The sequence below is a fragment of the Cucurbita maxima genome, unplaced genomic scaffold (assembly GCF_002738345.1).
Source record: "Cucurbita maxima cultivar Rimu unplaced genomic scaffold, Cmax_1.0 Cma_Scf00029, whole genome shotgun sequence".
Lineage (NCBI taxonomy): Eukaryota > Viridiplantae > Streptophyta > Magnoliopsida > Cucurbitales > Cucurbitaceae > Cucurbita > Cucurbita maxima.
In genome coordinates this window covers 327,099-346,025 of record NW_019272045.1, presented here as the reverse complement: position 1 = coordinate 346,025, position 18,927 = coordinate 327,099, and the positions used below count along the sequence as shown (strand labels likewise).

The 18,927-nt window shown below is 35.5% G+C and overlaps 3 protein-coding genes and 1 long non-coding RNA gene across 7 annotated transcripts in view; 3 read left to right on the top strand and 1 right to left on the bottom strand.

Annotated features, from left to right (window-relative positions):
* The first annotated feature begins 367 nt into the window (after nt 1-367).
* Nucleotides 368-5,677, top strand: LOC111465786 (U-box domain-containing protein 52-like). Its single transcript, XM_023110304.1, has 8 exons — nt 368-789; nt 917-1,032; nt 1,166-1,287; nt 1,950-2,200; nt 2,308-2,377; nt 2,944-3,292; nt 4,211-4,312; nt 4,401-5,677. The coding sequence occupies exons 1-8, from the start codon at nt 630-632 to the stop codon at nt 5,661-5,663; spliced, it is 2,433 nt and encodes an 810-aa protein (XP_022966072.1). The 5' UTR covers nt 368-629; the 3' UTR covers nt 5,664-5,677.
* LOC111465793 overlaps nt 1,580-18,927 on the bottom strand; it is a 25,334-nt gene continuing 7,986 nt past the window's right edge. The window contains exons 2-4 of the long non-coding RNA XR_002714286.1: nt 13,667-13,672; nt 5,767-5,773; nt 1,580-1,592 (exon numbers count right to left, since the gene is read on the bottom strand). This is a non-coding gene — a long non-coding RNA (uncharacterized LOC111465793). The remainder of the gene's footprint in view (nt 1,593-5,766; nt 5,774-13,666; nt 13,673-18,927) is intronic.
* Nucleotides 7,787-11,582, top strand: LOC111465790 (codeine O-demethylase-like). Of its 2 annotated transcripts, XM_023110308.1 has the most exons (5): nt 7,787-8,184; nt 8,370-8,623; nt 9,447-9,774; nt 10,751-11,009; nt 11,524-11,582. In XM_023110308.1, exons 1-4 carry the CDS (start codon nt 7,957-7,959, stop codon nt 10,985-10,987), a joined length of 1,047 nt encoding a protein of 348 aa, XP_022966076.1. In that variant the 5' UTR covers nt 7,787-7,956; the 3' UTR covers nt 10,988-11,009; nt 11,524-11,582. The 2 variants fall into 2 exon arrangements, with proteins under 2 accessions (XP_022966076.1, XP_022966075.1); XM_023110307.1 differs by lacking the exon at nt 11,524-11,582 and having other exon boundaries at nt 10,751-11,231.
* LOC111465791 (26S proteasome regulatory subunit RPN13) overlaps nt 14,560-18,927 on the top strand; it is a 13,333-nt gene continuing 8,965 nt past the window's right edge. For 2 of the 3 annotated variants that reach the window (XM_023110310.1, XM_023110309.1), the window contains exons 1-2: nt 14,560-14,695; nt 14,933-15,012. In XM_023110310.1, the coding sequence (XP_022966078.1) occupies nt 14,974-15,012 (39 nt within the window). In that variant the 5' untranslated portion in view covers nt 14,560-14,695; nt 14,933-14,973. Of the gene's footprint in view, nt 14,696-14,932; nt 15,013-18,927 lie in introns of those variants that run through there. The other variant, XM_023110312.1, reaches the window with a different exon arrangement.

Sequence of the window (18,927 nt, the reverse complement as noted above, 5' to 3'; positions counted from 1 at the left end):
AAAAAAAAAAAAAAAAAAAAAAAATTACATTTAAACTAAAAAAAAACCTTTAAATTTATCTTAAAAAATAAATTATCTATTTTAACCAGTAACAATAAATGTATTTTTTTAAATTGAAAATAAATAAATTTATTTTTAATATTTTTTAGAATATTAATGGAACTTAACGATATTTTTTTAATTAATTTAAAAATTAAAGTATTATAGTATTTTTAGATTTTTTTAAGTTAAAAATATTATTAAAACTTTTAAAATTTAAAATGCCAATATTAAATTTAATTCTCAATTTAGCATAATTAATTTATTCGTAAACAATTGGTTTTAAAGTTATGAATAAATCTAAACTAATTTTAGAACAAAGAACAATAGAAAGAAGAACATGGAACAACAAATCCAGCGAAACAAAACCCTATCGACTTCAAAAAATCATACAACCTGTGCAAACAAATTCTTCCGATTCAACCTTCAACAGAAACCACACAAAAATAGATGACTCGCAAAGAACATATAGCGACGCGGTTGAATCCAAAAACATCGATCAATCCACAAAAACAAAATCTCCTTCCATCCTTTCGCCACAGATTCCGAGAAGAAAAGAAAAGAAAAGAAAAAAACAGAGTTCATAGAAAATGGCCAGAGGCGGAGCTCACAAGAAAGATGAATCCGTAGCGGTAGCGATCGATAAAGACAAATTCAGTCAACAGGCTTTGAAATGGACGATTGAACGGCTTCTTAGCAGAGGCCAAGTTCTTACTCTGCTTCACGTCAAACACAAACCGTCGCATTCGAGTAAGAATGAAAAACCGCGAAAATTTTGAAACCCTAACCTGTTTGATTCGTTGCGCGTCTTCGATTTCTGCGATGCGATTTTTTCTTTTGCAGTTGAATTGATATCTGTTTTTGAATCGATTTGTAGCGACGAACGTCGGTGCCTGTTCCGATTTGGATGACGCCGTTGCTCATAAACAGCAGGTTGATAATCAAGCCCATCAGTTCTTCCTCCCCTTTCGTTGCTTCTGCACGCGAAGCAATGTTAGTTTCTCTCTCTCTCTAGCTCTTGTTTATTACATAATTAATAGTAAATTAATTATGAATTTGTGAAGCATGATTATTTATTATCATAATTTATTTATAGTAAAGAAATATAAACAATGCATTTGAACAGATACCATGCAATGAAGTGACGTTGGAGGAGGGAGATATTTCAAAAGCATTAATCAATTATGCCAACAAAAATGCTATTGACGTTTTAGTTCTTGGTGCTCCTTCAAGAACTGGCATTGTCAAGTAAGTTCCCCTGTTTTTTTGGTATTTTTACTACTAATTAGTTCAATCGAGTTAGGTATTGATATGTTACGAACACGTTAGTCATCTAAGAACTTAGGTTGAATCTTTTAGTCCTCGTGTAATTTAAGTTTAGAGAAAAGAAGGGTTTTCAATGTGATAAATAGAGGAGTTGTAACGGCCCAACCCCAACGCTAGTAAATATTGTCTTTTTTGAACTTTCTCATTTGGGTTTTCCCTTAAAGTTTTTAAAACGCGTCGGTTGAAGAAAAGTTTCCACACTCTTATAAAGAATAATTCGTTCTCCTCTTCAACCGATGTGAGATCTCATGATCAGGAATGACATATGAATGAACCGAGACTACATCTGAATGAGAACCATTCTAAAGATAGGATAACTAAGAAAGAATTGAAAGTCACTATTAAGTGTGTTTTACTGCAATTCTATGTTGAGTGACATTCTAAGTAATTGCTTAAAATGCATGTGAGTGATAACAAAACATGCTCAAAAGACCTCTATTGGTCTATGGGAATGGTAACGTGACCATGCGGGGAATACGGGAGTCATCAAGTGCTAAATCTAGATATTGTGTTGAAACGAGTTTGTCCCGGTTCGAATTGTTGGTATAGAATTTCACTTGTTCTTGTTGTTGTCGTTCGTGTAGACGATTCAAGTCGGACATCCCTAGTATCGTGTCGAAAGGAGCACCAGACTTCTGCACAGTTTACACTATTGGGAACAAAGGCAAGGTCTCTTCAATGCGACAAGCTACATCTCCAGCACCTGCAAAACCCATTTCTACGTCGCACAGCCAGCCACAACCCGCTTCACGCCCTCAATTGTTGCATCAGCTCACCAACGCCTCCAAGGCATCGGTCGAGCACCCGACCATCCTGCGCTCCCAACACTCCAAACGTAAGTCTTATTGAAACTTTTGAAAATTCACGAACAAAAACATAATTATTAAACGTGAAAAGTCAATTTTATCCTCGAGAGTTTATACTTTGGTGATTTGATTGCAGATTTAGAGACTCAAGACAGCTTAGCATCAAATCCACCTTCCCGTGCCATTCACGAAGATTTTGAAATCAAGTATGTGATTTTACATCTTTACCCTTCCGGTCACCATTAAACAGAAATAAAATGGTATTAATTCTAATTTGTTGGATGATGAAAGTCTCACCTAAGCTAATTTAGGGAATAATCATGAGTTTATAATCGATGAATACTCTCTCCATTGGAATGAGGCTTTTTGGGAAGCCCAAAGCAAAATCATGAGAGCTTATGCTCAAAGTGGACAATATCATACCATTGTGGAGAGTTGTGTTCGTCTAACCTGGTATCAGAGCCATGCCCTAAACTTAGTCGTGTCAATAGATTGGTAAATTCTCAAATGTCGAACAAAGAACTCTAAAAGAAAAGGAGTCAAACCTCCTCGAAGGCATAATAAAAAATGACTAAGACTCCAAAGGAGTCAAGCCTCGATTAAGGGGAGGCATACTTTGTTCGAGAGGAGGTGTTGGATGATGAAAGTCCCACATCTACTAATTTAGGGAATGATCGTGGGTTTATATTCAAGGAATACTCTCTCCATTTATTTTAAGAAATTATTTAAATTGATTTAAATGGAAATAAAATGAGTTGGGTGAGGTATGCAGGTCGCCGTTTAATCGGCCCGGGTCGAGGGCTTTGATGGGCAAAGGACAGGACACATCCACGGCGGATTCCGACATATCGTTCATGAGCAGCGGTAGGCAGAGCTTAGATCGTGGGAACTCGCCGGCGTGGAACTCCAGCACCAGGGACTCGTATCGGCTTTCAAACGGGTCGGGCTCGGAGCTCGAAACTTCGAGCCCGGGTTCAGCCTCGCCTTCGCCTATGTTGGGAATGGGAGGAATGAGGTCCATTGATAGTAATAATAACTCTTCTTATTCTAACCCTTACTCTCACGAAATGTCTTCTGCCTCCGAAAGTGAGACCTCTTGGGCTTCCCAATCTCATGCCCAGGTGAGTCACGCATATATGCTTCAATTGTAATGGTTTTATAGTTCGATTTGAGGTCGGTTAGATGTGAAAAGTTTGTAGTTAAGTGTGTCGGTTTTGGTGGTCAAGCCCACTGTTAGTAGATATTGTTCACTTTAAGAGAAGTTTTGATACATTTTAAAACTGTGAGGCTGATAGCCATACGTAACGGGTCGAAGCGGCTTAAGGACGAGGAGAAAGTAACTGAGATTATTTGACTATAGAAAGTTAAGGCCGAAGTCTAACCTAAGCAAGTCTAAGACACTGTTTGGGCATAGATCGGTAGATTGATTTGACTCTAAAAAATGAAGGCGGAAGCCCAAACTAAGCAAGTTTAAAGCACTGTTTGAGTATAAATCAGTACATTCAACCCGTTTGACTCTAGAAAGTTAAGGTCGAAGCCCAAACTAAGCAAGTATAAGACACTCTTTGGGTATAGATCGGTAGATTCAGCCGATTTGACTATGACTATTAAAAGTTATGACCAAAGCCCAAACTAAACAAGTCTAAAGCACGTTTTGGGTATAAATGGATAGATTAAGCTAATTTGACTCTATGAAGTTAAGGTCGAACCCCAAACTAAACTAAGCAAGTTTAAGACACTATTTAGGTATAGATCAATTGATTCAACATGCATTATCAAGCCAACCGACTCATTTAATTTAGGTCACGTTAGGGTTAACCCATTTAATATTATTATCTAATCATATCTTAAATATTTTTTCTTTATATTTTTTATTGAATTTATTATTATTATTATTATTTATTTATTTATTTATTGGCATTTTTACTATTTTGGTTTGATTAAGTTATTAATATTATAAATTTCATTGAAATATAATATATATTTTTTAATTTACGAAAAATAATTTGTGTTTGAAATGACGTGGAAAATAAAAAAAGGAGGATGTTGAGGCTGAGATGAGGAGGCTGAAATTGGAGCTCAAACAAACCATGGACATGTACAGTACGGCCTGCAAAGAAGCCCTAAACGCCAAGCAAAAGGTCTCAACCATTTCCAAGATCTCAAATCTTTTCTCCATGATCTATAATCATGACTCAACCATCGAATTTCAATCGATTGATTTGGCAGGCGAGTGAGCTCCATCGCTGGAAAATGGAAGAAGAACACAGACTCGAAGAGGCAAGAATGGCGGAAGGAGCAGCATTGGCAATAGCAGAGAAGGAGAAGTTGAAATGCAAAGCGGCATTGCAGGCAGCCGAAGTTGCACAAAGAAGCGCAGTTCATGAAGCGAGGAAAAGAGCAAACGTCGAGAAACTTGCTGTTATGGAAGCAGAGGAAACCAAAAAAGCACTTGAAGGATTCGGACATGGCGATATCGGTTACAGAAGGTACTCAATCCAGGAAATCGAAACCGCCACGAATGGCTTCTCTGCTTCTTTGAAGATCGGTGAAGGCGGTTATGGTCCAGTCTACCGTGGAGAACTCGACCACACGCAGGTAGCGATTAAGGTCCTCCGCCCCGACGCCGCTCAAGGCCGATCGCAATTTCAGCGAGAGGTTGAGGTTTTAAGTTGTATTCGACATCCAAATATGGTTCTCCTCCTTGGAGCGTGTCCTGAGAACGGTTGTTTAGTTTACGAATTCATGGCGAACGGAAGCTTAGAAGACTGTCTCTTCCGAAAACCAGAGGATCCAGTTCTTCCATGGCAGTTACGATTCCGAATCGCGGAGGAAATCGCGACTGGACTTCTTTTCTTGCATCAAACCAGACCAGAGCCGATCGTGCATCGAGATCTGAAACCAGGAAACATTTTGCTAGATCGGAACTACGTGAGTAAAATCAGCGACGTAGGATTGGCGAGGCTTGTGCCGCCATCGGTAGCGAATTCGGTGACTCAGTATCGAATGACAGCGACGGCAGGGACTTTCTTCTACATCGATCCAGAGTATCAGCAAACAGGATTGCTAGGGATTAAATCAGATGTTTACTCGCTTGGTGTGATGCTTTTGCAAATAATCACGGCGAAACCACCAATCGGACTAGCGCATAACGTGGAGAGAGCGATTGAGAAGGGGAAGTTTGCGGAGATGCTTGATCCGGATGTGAAGGATTGGCCGGTTGAAGAAGCGTTGAAGTTTGCGAAGCTTTCGATTCAATGTGCAGAGATGAGGAAGAGAGATCGGCCGGACCTTGGGAAGGTGGTGCTCCCGGAGCTTAGTCGATTGAGAGCCATGGCGGAAGAGAGTATGGGAATTCAACCCTACAGTATCTGTGATTCGCCATGTATGAGCCAGGCTTCTTTTTCTCAGGTAAGTTCGCTTCTCTTTTTCTTCGCCATTAATGGTGTTCATATCTCTTTCTCTCACCTTCCAATTTTCAAAATTATATGACTAATTAATGGAAATTCAAGAGCTTATTAATCCATTCAATACATTAATTTTAAATTCAAATTTTTACAAAATCATTTAGATTTCCAGTAACATTAAATACAACTGTTTCTCTAATATATGTATTAGATTTCATGTGAACATTAAATATAACTATTTATCTTTCTCTAATTCTTATAATAATGTATGTGTTAGGTTTCGTGCGAACATTAAAGATTTATTAAAGATTTATAAAGTAATGAATTTTAGGGATAATAATAATAATAATGTATCTTAAATATTAAAACAGGAGCAGTTTAGTCTTCATCAAGGGCTTGATGAATCTGAGAGCTCATACTGCCATTCTGGAAGCAGCACGTCATCATATTCAGACAGAAGATCTTGGCTGAATTAACAACTCTTTTTTTTTTTTTTTTTAATTTTCTAAAATCATAATTAAAAAAAAAACAATTGTAAATGCATATTTTTTTTTTTATTTAATAAAATTTTCATTGTTGTGACTCTAAATGTGTCGTTTCATAATTGTTTCTTCTCGAGAAACATTTGTATTTATTTACTATTGTTTCATAACCAAATTGGCCCAATTATTCTTTAAAAAAAAATAAAATTTAAGCTGGTCTTTTCGTCGATCAAATTTGGTTATATGACTCGAGAATTTGACCAACTTAGACTATCTAACCCAAATTATAAATGATGAGTTGGGTTATATATATATATATATATATATATATATATATAATTTTTTTTTTTTTTTTAAATTAAGCGGTTTAAATTACCTATTTGGTCTTTTGGTCGATCAAATTTGGTTATATGACTCGAGAATTTGGCCAATTTAGACTATCTAACCCAAATCATAAATGATGAGTTAGGTTATATATATATAAATTTGAGTCAGTTTGGAGGTTGATATTTTTGTGATTGGGTCAACTCGACTATTGGTTACAAGTTACAACCCAACCATTCGGCACTACTTTTAAGATTATTATGAATAAGGCGTGATTTATAAATATTTGATACTTGAGTTATAAGTAGAATTTTTTAAATAATAATAATAAGAAAAGATAACCTGACAACTTAACCCGAAAATATAGATTTGGGTTGTAAACTCTATTTGGACTATTCGAATCACGGATGGTCCAAAAGATTTTCCAACCCAATTAGTCTGTATAGTTCGAATTTAATTTTTTAATATCACTTTATGATTTGAAAATTTATTTTAGTTATTTAGAGAAATATGGAGTTGGAAAGATAAAACAATTATGACATCATTATGTGATAGGTACTGAAAAACAAAATAAATCAAACTTTTCAATAATAAAATAAAATGGAAACAAAACAACAACTCAATCTCTTTTCGTGAGCTAATCGGTCGTGACGTCGTTAATAAGAAAAATCATCGATATTTAAGAGGAATAGAAATGGTTTGAAATAGTTTTAGCTTGTTGATTCCACCGTTAGATATTAAATCTTCTATATAAAGCTTCTCATCAAATAGCAATGGAAGAAGAAGATCCTTTCATTACAAAAGTATGAACTTTCTGTTATACCACCAGGGCTCATGGAAGGGCATACCTCAGAAGCACCCTGACAAACATCGAGATGCACGAAGCCAACCTATATCTCACAAGAAAAATGCAAGAAAGGCAAATAAAAGATGAAAGCCAAAATCCGCTTTGAAAGTGTGAGATACGCGGACAGAGAGTACGCTGCCGAACAACTGCAGGGGCTTCCAACAGTGATAAATGTCTTCACTAGATGGGCCGCCCAAAACTTAGAGATAATATTTCAATTGGAAATCCACGTCGAAAACTGAATTACAAAATGTAAGACAACATGAGGCAAATCAAGCTCATCATCTTAGATCAATATATCTAAAAATTAAGGTGATATTAAGTAAAATATTGACTAAACCAACCATTAATTTTTTAAAAAATTTTTATGATTGAATTATCGAAAAATTTCAAACAATTTTTAAATCATAATTTTGTATTCATATGCTTAGTCTTTTGTCCTCGTCCTCTATTATAAATAATTATAAATTAATTAAAAAAAAAGATTAAACTAAACTAATTATTGGGGGAATATTCGTACTCACCATTGACTCCGATTCCGCTGAAGCTGTTCTTGGATGGATCGTTGCAGTGTTTGTTTCTCAATTTCTTTCAAATCTTCATCACTAATCGCTATAAATACGCTCCACCGTAAGTTCATAATAGACCGGAGAAAACCTTGATTCCGGCGAAGAGCGAACCCTAGCCCTTCCGATCATCGTCGTCTTTGCGGAAGAAAAGAAAAAATGTCGATGTCTCCTTCCGATTCGACCAAAAATGTTCTGCAAATGTCCGTCGACGGCGATGAACCACCGCGAGCCTACGTCGTCGAAGACTCTGCGGTTGGTGGCGCCGGCGAGATTCCGATCATCGACGTCGGTGTGTTTCTGCCGTCTTCGTCGCCGGAGCCTGAGGTTTTGGACTCTGAATTGGGAAAACTGAGATCTGCTCTTTCCAAGGAGGGATGCTTCCAGGTTTTTATTTCATAAAAATAAAAATAAATAAATAAATAAATAAATATTTTTTTCCCTTAATTTTCCATTTTTTACTATTTGATAAATATTTATTTCGATAATTTTATAGTTCTTAAATTAACGATTTTAGGTTAGTTTTTGATTTTTTATTTTTATAATGAGTGGATGAATTTATATTTGTTTAGGCAATAGGACACGGAGTTTCAATCGAGCTTCTAAACAAACTACGTGACTTTGCCAAAGAGTTCTTCGAATTGCCCGAGCAAGAAAAGCTGAAGTATTCACCATCTGACGAGAATAATAAGTTCGAAGGGTATGGAAATGATATCGTGGTTTCAGAAAAGCAAGTTCTTGATTGGAATTATCGTCTCTTCCTTTGTGTCTTCCCGGACGACTCGAGAAACCTGAACCTTTGGCCTCAAACTCCAAAAGCTTTTAGGTAACATTCCATTAATTTGAAGCTATATAGTATGTTATGTTGAAGATTGTTTAAAAAGAAGTCCCGTGTCGGCTAATTAAGGGGTTGATTATGGGTTTATAAGTAAGAAATACATCTCTATGAGTGGGTTTGTGGTTCCTAACATGGTACCAGAGTCATGCCCTTATATTAGCCATGTTAATAGAGTCCTCATGTGTCGAACAAAAAAATTGTGTGACTCTAAGGTATAGTCAAAAGTGACTCAAGTGTCGAACAAAAGGTGTACTTTGTTCGAGAGCTCCAAAGAAGGAGTCGAGCTTAATTTAAAAGGAGACTGTTCGAGGGCTCCATAGGCCTTAGGGGAGGCTCTATATATGGTATACTTTGTTCGAGGGGAGAGGTTGATCATGAGTCTATAAGTAAGGAATATATCTCCATTGGTACAGAGACCTTTTCCGATAATATCATGCCATTATAGGGGGTTCGGGTTTGTAGTTCTTAACATGGTATCAGAGTCATGCCCTTAATTTAGTCATATTAATAGAATCCTCAAGTGACGAATAAATGATCTACTTTGTTTGCGGGCTTCAAAAAAGTAATCGAGTCTCGATTAATGGTAGGTTGTTTTAAGGCTCCATAGGCCTCAGAGGAGGCTCTATGGTGTACTTTGTTCGAGAGGAGGAATAAGTAAGGAATATATCTCTATAAGTACGAGGCCTTTTCGGGAAACCAAAAGGAAAATCACCAGAGCTTATGTTAGGCTCAAAGTGGACAACATCATACTATTGCAGGAGTTCATGATTCCTAACATGTTATGTGTTTGAATTTTCGTTACTTTTTGCAGAGAAACCCTAAACGAATACGTCGATAATGTGAAGCTCATGATGGAAGTTATGTATAAGGCAATAGCCAAGTCATTGAACATCGACGAAGATAGCTTCTCGAGCCAGCTCGGGGATCGATCGCTAATGAACGTGAGGGTGAATTTCTACCCGACATGTTCGAGACCAAATTTGGTTCTTGGAGTAAAGGCTCATACTGATGGATCAGCCCTCACAGTTCTGTTGCAAGACAAACAAATGGAAGGTCTTCAAGTTCTTATTGATGAGAAATGGATAACTGTTCCCGTGCTTCCTCATGCTCTCGTCGTCAATGTCGGTGACCAAATGCAGGTAAAAACTCTCTCATTCTCGATCCCTTTTAGTTAAATTATAAATTTAGTCCCTAAAATTTTAAATTTTTATCTAAAAAATATTTATTAAAATTTTAAAGGTGCTTAATAAATCCTTAAACTTTTAATTTAGGTTAAATATGTTAACGTTGTTTTATAATTATTTGTTTTTAGTTTTTATTTTTTTAAAAAAATAAAGTATTTAAGCAATATTTTCCCTAAATAGAATACAAATATAAAAATTTAGGGTTAAACATCCCTTTATTTATAATTGGTTTTTTTTTTAAAAAAAAAATTAATATGTTATAAAACGAGTTTTAAATTAAAATAATAATATGAGAGGTCAGAAATTCATATCTCTTGTCTCTATTGTTATTAAATTAAAATAATAATAATAATAATTAAAATTAAATATTTCTAAAACGAGTTTTAAAAATAATGTTGAGTATATTAAAAATTAACATTATCCTACAAGAATTATGAAAAAATTGAAATTTAAAATTTAGAAGTAAAAAAAAAATTATGTTTAAAATTTCTTAAATATAATTTTTTTTAAAATTTATTTTTTCTTAACTACTTGACAACTCAACCTAATTCGAAAATAGAGGGTTAGGTTATAAAATAATTTCGGATTACTTGTGTTAACAGTCTAACCAACTTGAAATTTTGGGTTAGTATAAAGTTTTTACTCAAACCAATCGAAAGAGAGAGTTGGGTTGAATTTGATTGTGAGACGTTACTTGTATTATCAACACAATCAACCTGAAATTATGGGCTGGTCCAGAATTTTCTCTCAACCCAACTCGAAAATAGAAGGTTGAGTTTGGTTGGATTGTGAAACAGTTGTGTGGTTATTGAACTCGAAATTTTAGATGGGTCCAAATTTCTCTCAACCCAACTCGTGTACACGTTTAGAACCAAAAATCAGAAATCGAACCTACTAAGATTGATTTTATTTGATGGGTATGAACATGAAGATCATGAGCAATGGAATATTGAAGAGCCCATTGCATAGGGCAGTGACAAACTCAGAAAAGATGAGAATTTCAGTGGCTTTGTTTCACATTCCTGAGGTGGAGAGGGAGATTGGGGCAGTGGATGGGTTGGTGGATGAAGAAAGGCCTAAGAAATACAAGAGCATCAAGAACTATGGAGCTATCAACTATGAATGCTATCAAAAAGGTAGTGTACCACTTGACACTCTCAAGATCTAAACAATTGGAAATTGATCGATCCATCGAATTAGATAATGTGTTATCTGTGTTGTGCACGGTAACGATTCGACTTTTTAAAATCTTAAATCGATTTGGGTTTATTATGATATGCATCATTATGTCATTTTTACTTAAAGTGGAAGAACGAAAATATGCATGTTGCAAACTCATACATTGTTGTTATTCTTGTTATACACGGTAACGATTCGACTTTCTAAAACCCTAGATCGATCTGGGTTTATTAGATAATGTTGTTATTTGTGTTGTATGCTATAACGATCTAACTTTCTAAAACCCTTGATCGTTCTAGATCTGGGTTTAGTATCATATGTAATGATTATGTCATTTTAAAGCGGAAGAATGAAAATATGCACGTCACAAACCCATACATTGTTGTTATCTATGTTGTACAATGTAACGTCCTGACTTTCTAAACTCCTAGACTGATCTGGGTTTATTATCATATGCATGATTATGTTGTTTTAAAGTGGAAGAATGAAAATATGCATGTTGCAAACTCATACATTGTTGTTATTCTTGTTGTACACTGTAACGATTCGACTTTCTAAACCCCTAGATCGATCTGGGTTTATTAGATAATGTTGTTATTTGTGTTGTATGCTATAACGATCTGACTTTCTAAAACCCTTGACCGTTCTGGATCTGGGTTTAGTATCATATGTAATGATCATGTCATTTTAAAGCGGAAGAATGAAAATATGCACGTCGCAAACCCATACATTGTTGTTATCTATGTTGTACACTGTAATGTCCCGACTTTCTTAAAACCCTAGACTGATCTGGGTTTATTATCATATGCATGATGACGCATTTTAAAGCGGGAGAACGAACATATGCACGTCGCAAACTCATACGTTTTAATAGAAACGAGTCAAACTTTATATAGGTATCCTTTTTAAAAGCAAGCAAAAGATCACATTTTTATTTAAATGAAATAATAGAAAACTTTGTTTATGTTGGATGATCCTTTTTAAAAACAACTTTTGCTCTCCAAACTTGTTTGTATTTTCGAGGGTGTCCGCTGACACTATCGAAGTTGGAGAGGGAATATTTGTAGAAGTTCACGTTTATTTGACTGTTTTAAGTTAGAACATTGAATATTGTTGAATTTATGAATCTTTCGGAAAGAGTTTGTTGTGTATGAGCTTCCGCGTAATGAAATATGTATGGACGTCACTAATTAGGGCTAGAAAATTAGGGACAACGCTCTTAATTTTCTTAACATAAGTGACGTCACCCATGTATATATAACTTGCATAAGCTCATCATAAATAACGTTAAAAAAAGACAACAAAATCTTTAATAAAGGTAAAAAAAAAATTCAAAACAAACTTATCTCTCAAAATAAAACATTTCGGAACTGAATTCAAAACAAATCTAAATAAAATAATGTTCAAAGCTTTAACTTAAAACAGTAAAGAACGTCAACTCCTAAAAATATCCCCTCTCTAACGTCCATGGTCCGCCATCAACTGTACATTGGCCCCTTGCCTTTACCTGAAAAATGTAGGTGGTAACACGTAGTTTCAGTATTTTATGAAATATTTAGTAAGTCACCCCACTGTTGGGGTTAGGAATTCAAACACATGCAACATATGAACGGGACCTAACTTTTCATTAACTTTAAAGTAGCCTTAGGTGCTTTTCTATTCTGGGTAGGGTTGGATGTGTGGTACTCCCTTACACATGGCCCATGTACGCGTACATGGACCTACCAGACAGGCTCGTATAAATATCCCCTGGGCCTGGCTTGGTCGGGCACAACGTGTTACACGTCGCTGGACACCATAAAATAGAAAAGAGTCCGCATGATATCATGACGAACATAAATATGATATTTCATTCCTCCGTAACATAAAAGGGAATTGTCCCGATGCAAGTGACATACATAAATGCATGAGGTCCCTTAACATATCTAACATGACATTACACAAGCATTGCTAACATCGCATATACGTTTCTTACATTACGTGGCATCTCACATGACTTACGTTACATGACATATTACATAACATGAAAATACATTTTAGTTGCATAAGCATCTCATGACGACTTGATAATACTATGTGTATCCATAACATCGATCAACATTTTTCATGACATATAATACTAGCATATCAACCATTTTTCATAGCATAAACAATCAACCGTCAACATTATCCACAACTTTTCATAGTGTAAACAATAACAGTCAACATAATCCATAGCTTTTATAGCGTAAACAGTCACATAATCCGTACATCATATAGTCATCACAATAAATATGGTACATGCAGGGGCCACATGACACGCACCATCATACAACACGTAATAAGCTAACTTCACTAATAAGGTCACTTACCTTAATGATCTTGGCTGAAGTTACCCACAACAAGCTAATTCCAACGATTAAATACGTCTTATAATAACCATATAAAAACTTAGCAACCTTTCATAACATACCTTAGCTAAATCTATGCTATTTATCAAAATAAACTCCCAACACAATCTGTCTTTGATTGTTAGGAACCATACTGCTCTTAGATGGTAAAACTAAGGGCAGAAACGACTTCAGAAGGGTCGAAAACCTAGGAATCAATATATTATAGCGATACCGAGCCGACCAACTAAGCCATCAAGCCGAGTCCCGGGAATTGATGGAGCCGAGCCGACGTACACGCGAAGCTGAGTTCCGCCGGTCACGCAGCGTTTTCGACACAAGCACGGCGATCCCGACGTCTATATCTTACTTCCACTCGAATATTTTTTTTCGAAATATCAACCCTAATGTTCCGAGAAAAAAGTTTGGAGAGAAAATCGTTTTCAAGGGATGTAAAAGGTTGGACATAAAAATATAAAACTAAGAAATAAGAATGTTTCTATTAAGCAATAAATGTATCGCAGAAATCCCTCGATTTTCGGGGAGATTACATGAGAACATTTAATTATTTATTTTATTTTCTTCCTAAACTCGAATAGTAAGTTCCATAGATGAAATTTACTTATTCTCGTATAGAACAGATACATTAGTCCATACGATCCTTCCCTCTCATTGACCCGAGAAGGATGCAGCTCATGATCGAATCTTAAACAAATAGTTCATAAAAAAAATTAATGAGATGTAAGGTTGATACGTAATTATAAGGGTAAGATTGTCTTTTGACATAATTGTAATTGCGAATAACTCGTGAATGATCAAATTGCACATTACAATTATATTTACGAGTACTAACGAAACTTTATTGATTAAAAAGTTTAATTAATAATTTTTTAGTCAATAAAATTTTAATTTGGTATTAAAAAGTAATTTTTTTATTCGATACATTCCATATGAGATATGAACCTTTGAACTTTCAACGGTAATATAAACGATAATTACCTAATTAAACACTTAAAAAAAAAAAAGAATTTATATTAAAAAGTTTTAGAGATTCTTTTATTCATTTATTTATATATATATAATTTTAATTTTTAAAAATTAGATATCTATATATATATATATATATATATGTATGTATATGTATATGTATATGTGTGTGTGTATATATATATTTTGTGTGTAAATTTATAATACGGAGGAGAAAACACCGCGGCTTTCGGCTCCGCATATCAAAAGAAGAAGGAAAGGCTCCCTCTGCAATTTCAGTGCTTTCCTCCATCTTCGCTTCGGATTCCCATTTTCCAGCAACTCTCTGAATCGATTTCCTGGTATGCGCCGCGTAATTCATCTTATTCCATCTTTACTCGATCGTTATTTTCACTATTCTTGATGCCAATCTTTGATTCCAACTCCCAAAAGGGTTTTCAAGTATTCTAATACCCGCGAGGTTTAGTTGATTTGATATGTGTAGTTTCGTTTCGGGAAACTCTATTGGTTTTGTGTGTTGTCTTGATCGGATTACTCGTTTTGATGCTTCTCCTTCTTTTTCTTTTGCTTTGTGGTAGTTTTCTTGCTCTGTTGGAAGGTGAATCGAATAAGTGAAGATATGGACTCGTCGTCTACGGAGGCCGTTCCGGTAATGCAGGTAAATTGTGTAGGCTTCTTAGCCACTGTATTGTTCTATATACGTACGTATTGCTATCTATACATTGATTCATTTTGCGAGTCTATAGCTGGGAGGGGCGGGAGGTAGGGAAGTGGAGAGAGAGAGAGAGCAGGGAATCTATGTACTATGTTATCCCGCTGCATGTTTGAGTTTTATACAAAATGTTCCAGTTTGATCATTGGAGCTAATTTTTATCTATTAACTACTTCGATCGAAAACGTCTTTATTGAGGTAATTGATGGAACAGACGCTGCAAAAAATGAAAAAAACAGTGGGAGTTCGAGTCCCCAAGAAACTAAACACCATAAACGATGTACTTGCAAGAAAACCCCTGTGAAGTAATTCCTATCAAGGAATTTTGGTGGCATTAGGGAAAGCACGTTCTGGGCGGCTCAAGGACTGTCACTATTATCATAAAGTTGTATTTTTATAATGAAGTTTTTGCTTGTGGTATAATATTCTGTTGTAGTTACTCTTCTTCATTAGGGTTTTGTTAGGAGGATGAAAAAGACAAAGTAAAATAGAAAACCCACATAAAAGAAGGGCTCACTCAAAATGGGGAGAACAACAATCTCAAAAAAGGATAGCTGTGAATTCTTTAGGTCCTTCCAAATTTTGTATGTCCTCCCATGAACTACCTCTCCCCAAAAACATTCTCCCATACCATCCTAGTCAGACGAACCATAAAATTGCAAAGGAATTAGACCGCTACAGATCATGACCCATTTCTTTAAAATGGAGCTGAAAGACAGCCTCCTTTTGTGCCTCCAAAATGATTAGCCTATTTGCTTAGGCCAAATTGAAACCCTTCCAAAGACACTTCCATATTGGGTGTAAAAAAGGTATACCAACAAATGAATTTAGAGAATGATTTAGATCCTTGTAATCATACTAAAAAAGAAGGCATCAATTTGGTCCTAAAACTGTTTCAGTCAAAAAAAGATAAAAAAAAAAGGCGTAAAATATGAGAGGAGTCTATCAACAAGACATCAATGTTTATTAACCCTTTCCCAATGCAACTAACCAAGTGAAAAACCATATTTTTTTTGGGATTTTGAGTTTCCACAAGGAGGAGAAGAAAGAATGAGACAAGGAGGAGAAGAAAGAATGAGACAAGGAGGGGGTAAAACAAGGAGACTAAGTGGAGAAGAAAAGACTTGCAAGAAGAGAAATAAAGAGAAGCTAATTTCTCAATTTCTAGATCAAGGATGTGGGCCTATGAAATTGAAAGTCGTAAGAAATTGTTTCAGCTTGAGAACCAAACCAAGACACGCTGCAGACTAGATGTTTTTTTAGAAATGTACGAGAGTAAAAAGGAAAAAACTGAGAAGAGAGGGTTCAAGACAAAGCTTAGGATCCATATACAATTGAAATTTGTTGCCTTCTTGATAAGGATCACTGTGTTCCAAATGTTCCAACTGGACCTATTACACGTTCCAAGGCCAAGAAGATTCAACAAACATTCATTCTTGATCACGAAGTTGGATAGGTTCGATTCAACCATTATTTCATGTGTTACAAGTTGATTCGATTGAGGAAGGACAATTTGGAGCTTCGGAAGTGAATATTTGCACGGTTGAAGTAGCAGATGAAGTTACTATAAATTGCACTTGATTGATAAGTTAGAAAACTTTATTTACTATTTTTAATTTCATAATTTCTTGTAGCGGACAAAAGGGTGGGGGAAGTTACTTGTCAAAGTGACTCTTTTTTTTTGTGGAGATTCAAAAGGGAGTGGGAGTAAATTATGACTACTAACTTCTTTCATGGGCATTTGAAGAGTTGAAGTTTTCTTTTGTGGAGAGACAATAAATACCCACAAATGACTATGTAAAAGGCAGATTTTTTATGAATGAAATTTAGCTCTCAAGTTGAGACTTTCACCCTTAGAAATTTGAGCATCATTTTTGCCCTTTCTATGTTTCAAGCAATTCTTGTGGTAGATTGCATGTGAGCCATTCAATCAAATCTTGATCAAGTTCGTTTGTGGAATGACTCAATTTAAAACAAGGTTCCAAATCTTGTTTCTAGATCTTTGATCTTAAGAGGTAATCTAATTCTAGCCTTATCTCTTATTGATCTGAATTTTGTATAAGGAAGTGTTAATTTCTTTGATTCAAGAGTTCTTGCTTCAACAAAAGCTTGAATCATTGGACTGAGGATTTGGGTTGCAGGACTGAAAATGGGAGTGGATGGCATTCTCACTCAGCAGAGAGAGAGAGAGAGAATGGTTAAGGAGCTTTATTTTATTGAGAGAGAATAGAGGAGGAGGAGGAGGAGAAAGGGAAGGGTTTTTTAATGAATTTATTTTTGTGGATTTTGAAAACGAGATTTGCAGAGAAGTCATGAGAGCTCAGTCGTCCTCTTCTGGTCAGAATAAGAAAGAAAGAAAGCCTGTGACAGAGTAAATTAAGAAGCAGAGGCATTATTCAAAACCTTTACAAACTTTTCCCATTTTCCCATTTGGCCATTTGGGTCATTTTCTTTTTTTAATTGTAAGGAAACAAGAAAGGAGTTTGATGCTTTTCTTCTTTCTTCCTCATTTTTTTTTTTTACAATCCAAGAACCCTGGGCTCCAACAAAAGCTTGAATCAAAGAAATTAACATCTCCTTATACAAAATTCGGATCAATCAAGAGATAAGGCTAGAATTAGAGTACCTCTTAAGATCAAAGGTTTAGAAGCAAGATTTGAAACCTTGTTCTAAATTGTGTCACTCCATAATCGAACTTGATCAAGATTTTATTGAATGACTCAAATGCAATCTACCACAAGAATTGCTTGAAACTTAGAAATGACAAAAATGATGCTCAAATTTCTAAGGGTGAAAGTCTTGACTTGAGAGCTAAATTTCATTCATCAAAATCTTTCTTTTACATAGTAATTTGTAGGTATTTATAGTCTCTCCACAAAAGTAACTTTCAACTCTTCAAATGCCCACTAAAGAAGTTAGTAGCCATAATTTACTCCCACTCCCTTTTAAATCTCCACAAAAAAAGAGTCATTTTGATTAAGTAACTTCCCCCACCCTTTTGCCCACTACAAGAAATTATGAAATTAAAAATAATAAATAAAGTTTTCTAACAACTTATCAATCAAGTGCAATTTATAACAACTTCATCCGCTACTTCAACCATGCAAATATGCACTTCCGAAGCTCCAAATTGTCCTTCCTCAATCGAATCAACTGGTAACACATGAAATAATGGTTGAACCGAGCCTATACAATTTTGTAGATGAAGAATGAATGCTTGTTGAATCATCTTGGGCTTGAATCGTGTAATAGGTTCAGTTGGAACATTTGGAACACCGTGATCCTTATCACTCTCCTATTTCCAAGGTGGTATATACAATCTTTTTCAAGGGTAAAGTATCCAAATTTGTTGAGCAAGAAAAAAAATTCCTTTGTCGATGTTACTGATGCCCACCCCATCATAATCCAAGGGGGATTGGATTCTTGGTCTTGGCTAATTATCCAAATGGGCAATGCTATTGAACTTTGCTTCACTACAAAAGCAATCGCTGAAAAGTTTCTCTATAGAATTAGCTATCTTGCTAGGCATGTGAAAATGGGAAAACGAGGGCCATATGAGTTTTACTGAATAAGGTGGACGTTGAAAGGCCATATGAGTTTTTTTCTTCTCTCAAATTAGAACAAGTAATAGTGGGGGACCTTGTACTGGAGAAAGATATTATTGTCGAGGAGACTTGAGATGGGTTTACTCTTCCAATGGAATTTTGTGGAAAGAGAGATCTTTACGACATGAAATTGGAAGAAAGCCCATTGAGTACTTTCGGTGATATCTGAGTTGGTAGATGTTAGGATGGAATACTTGTCCTCTACTGATATAGTTGATTATTTATTTAATACCCCCCCCCCCCCCCCCCCCCCCCC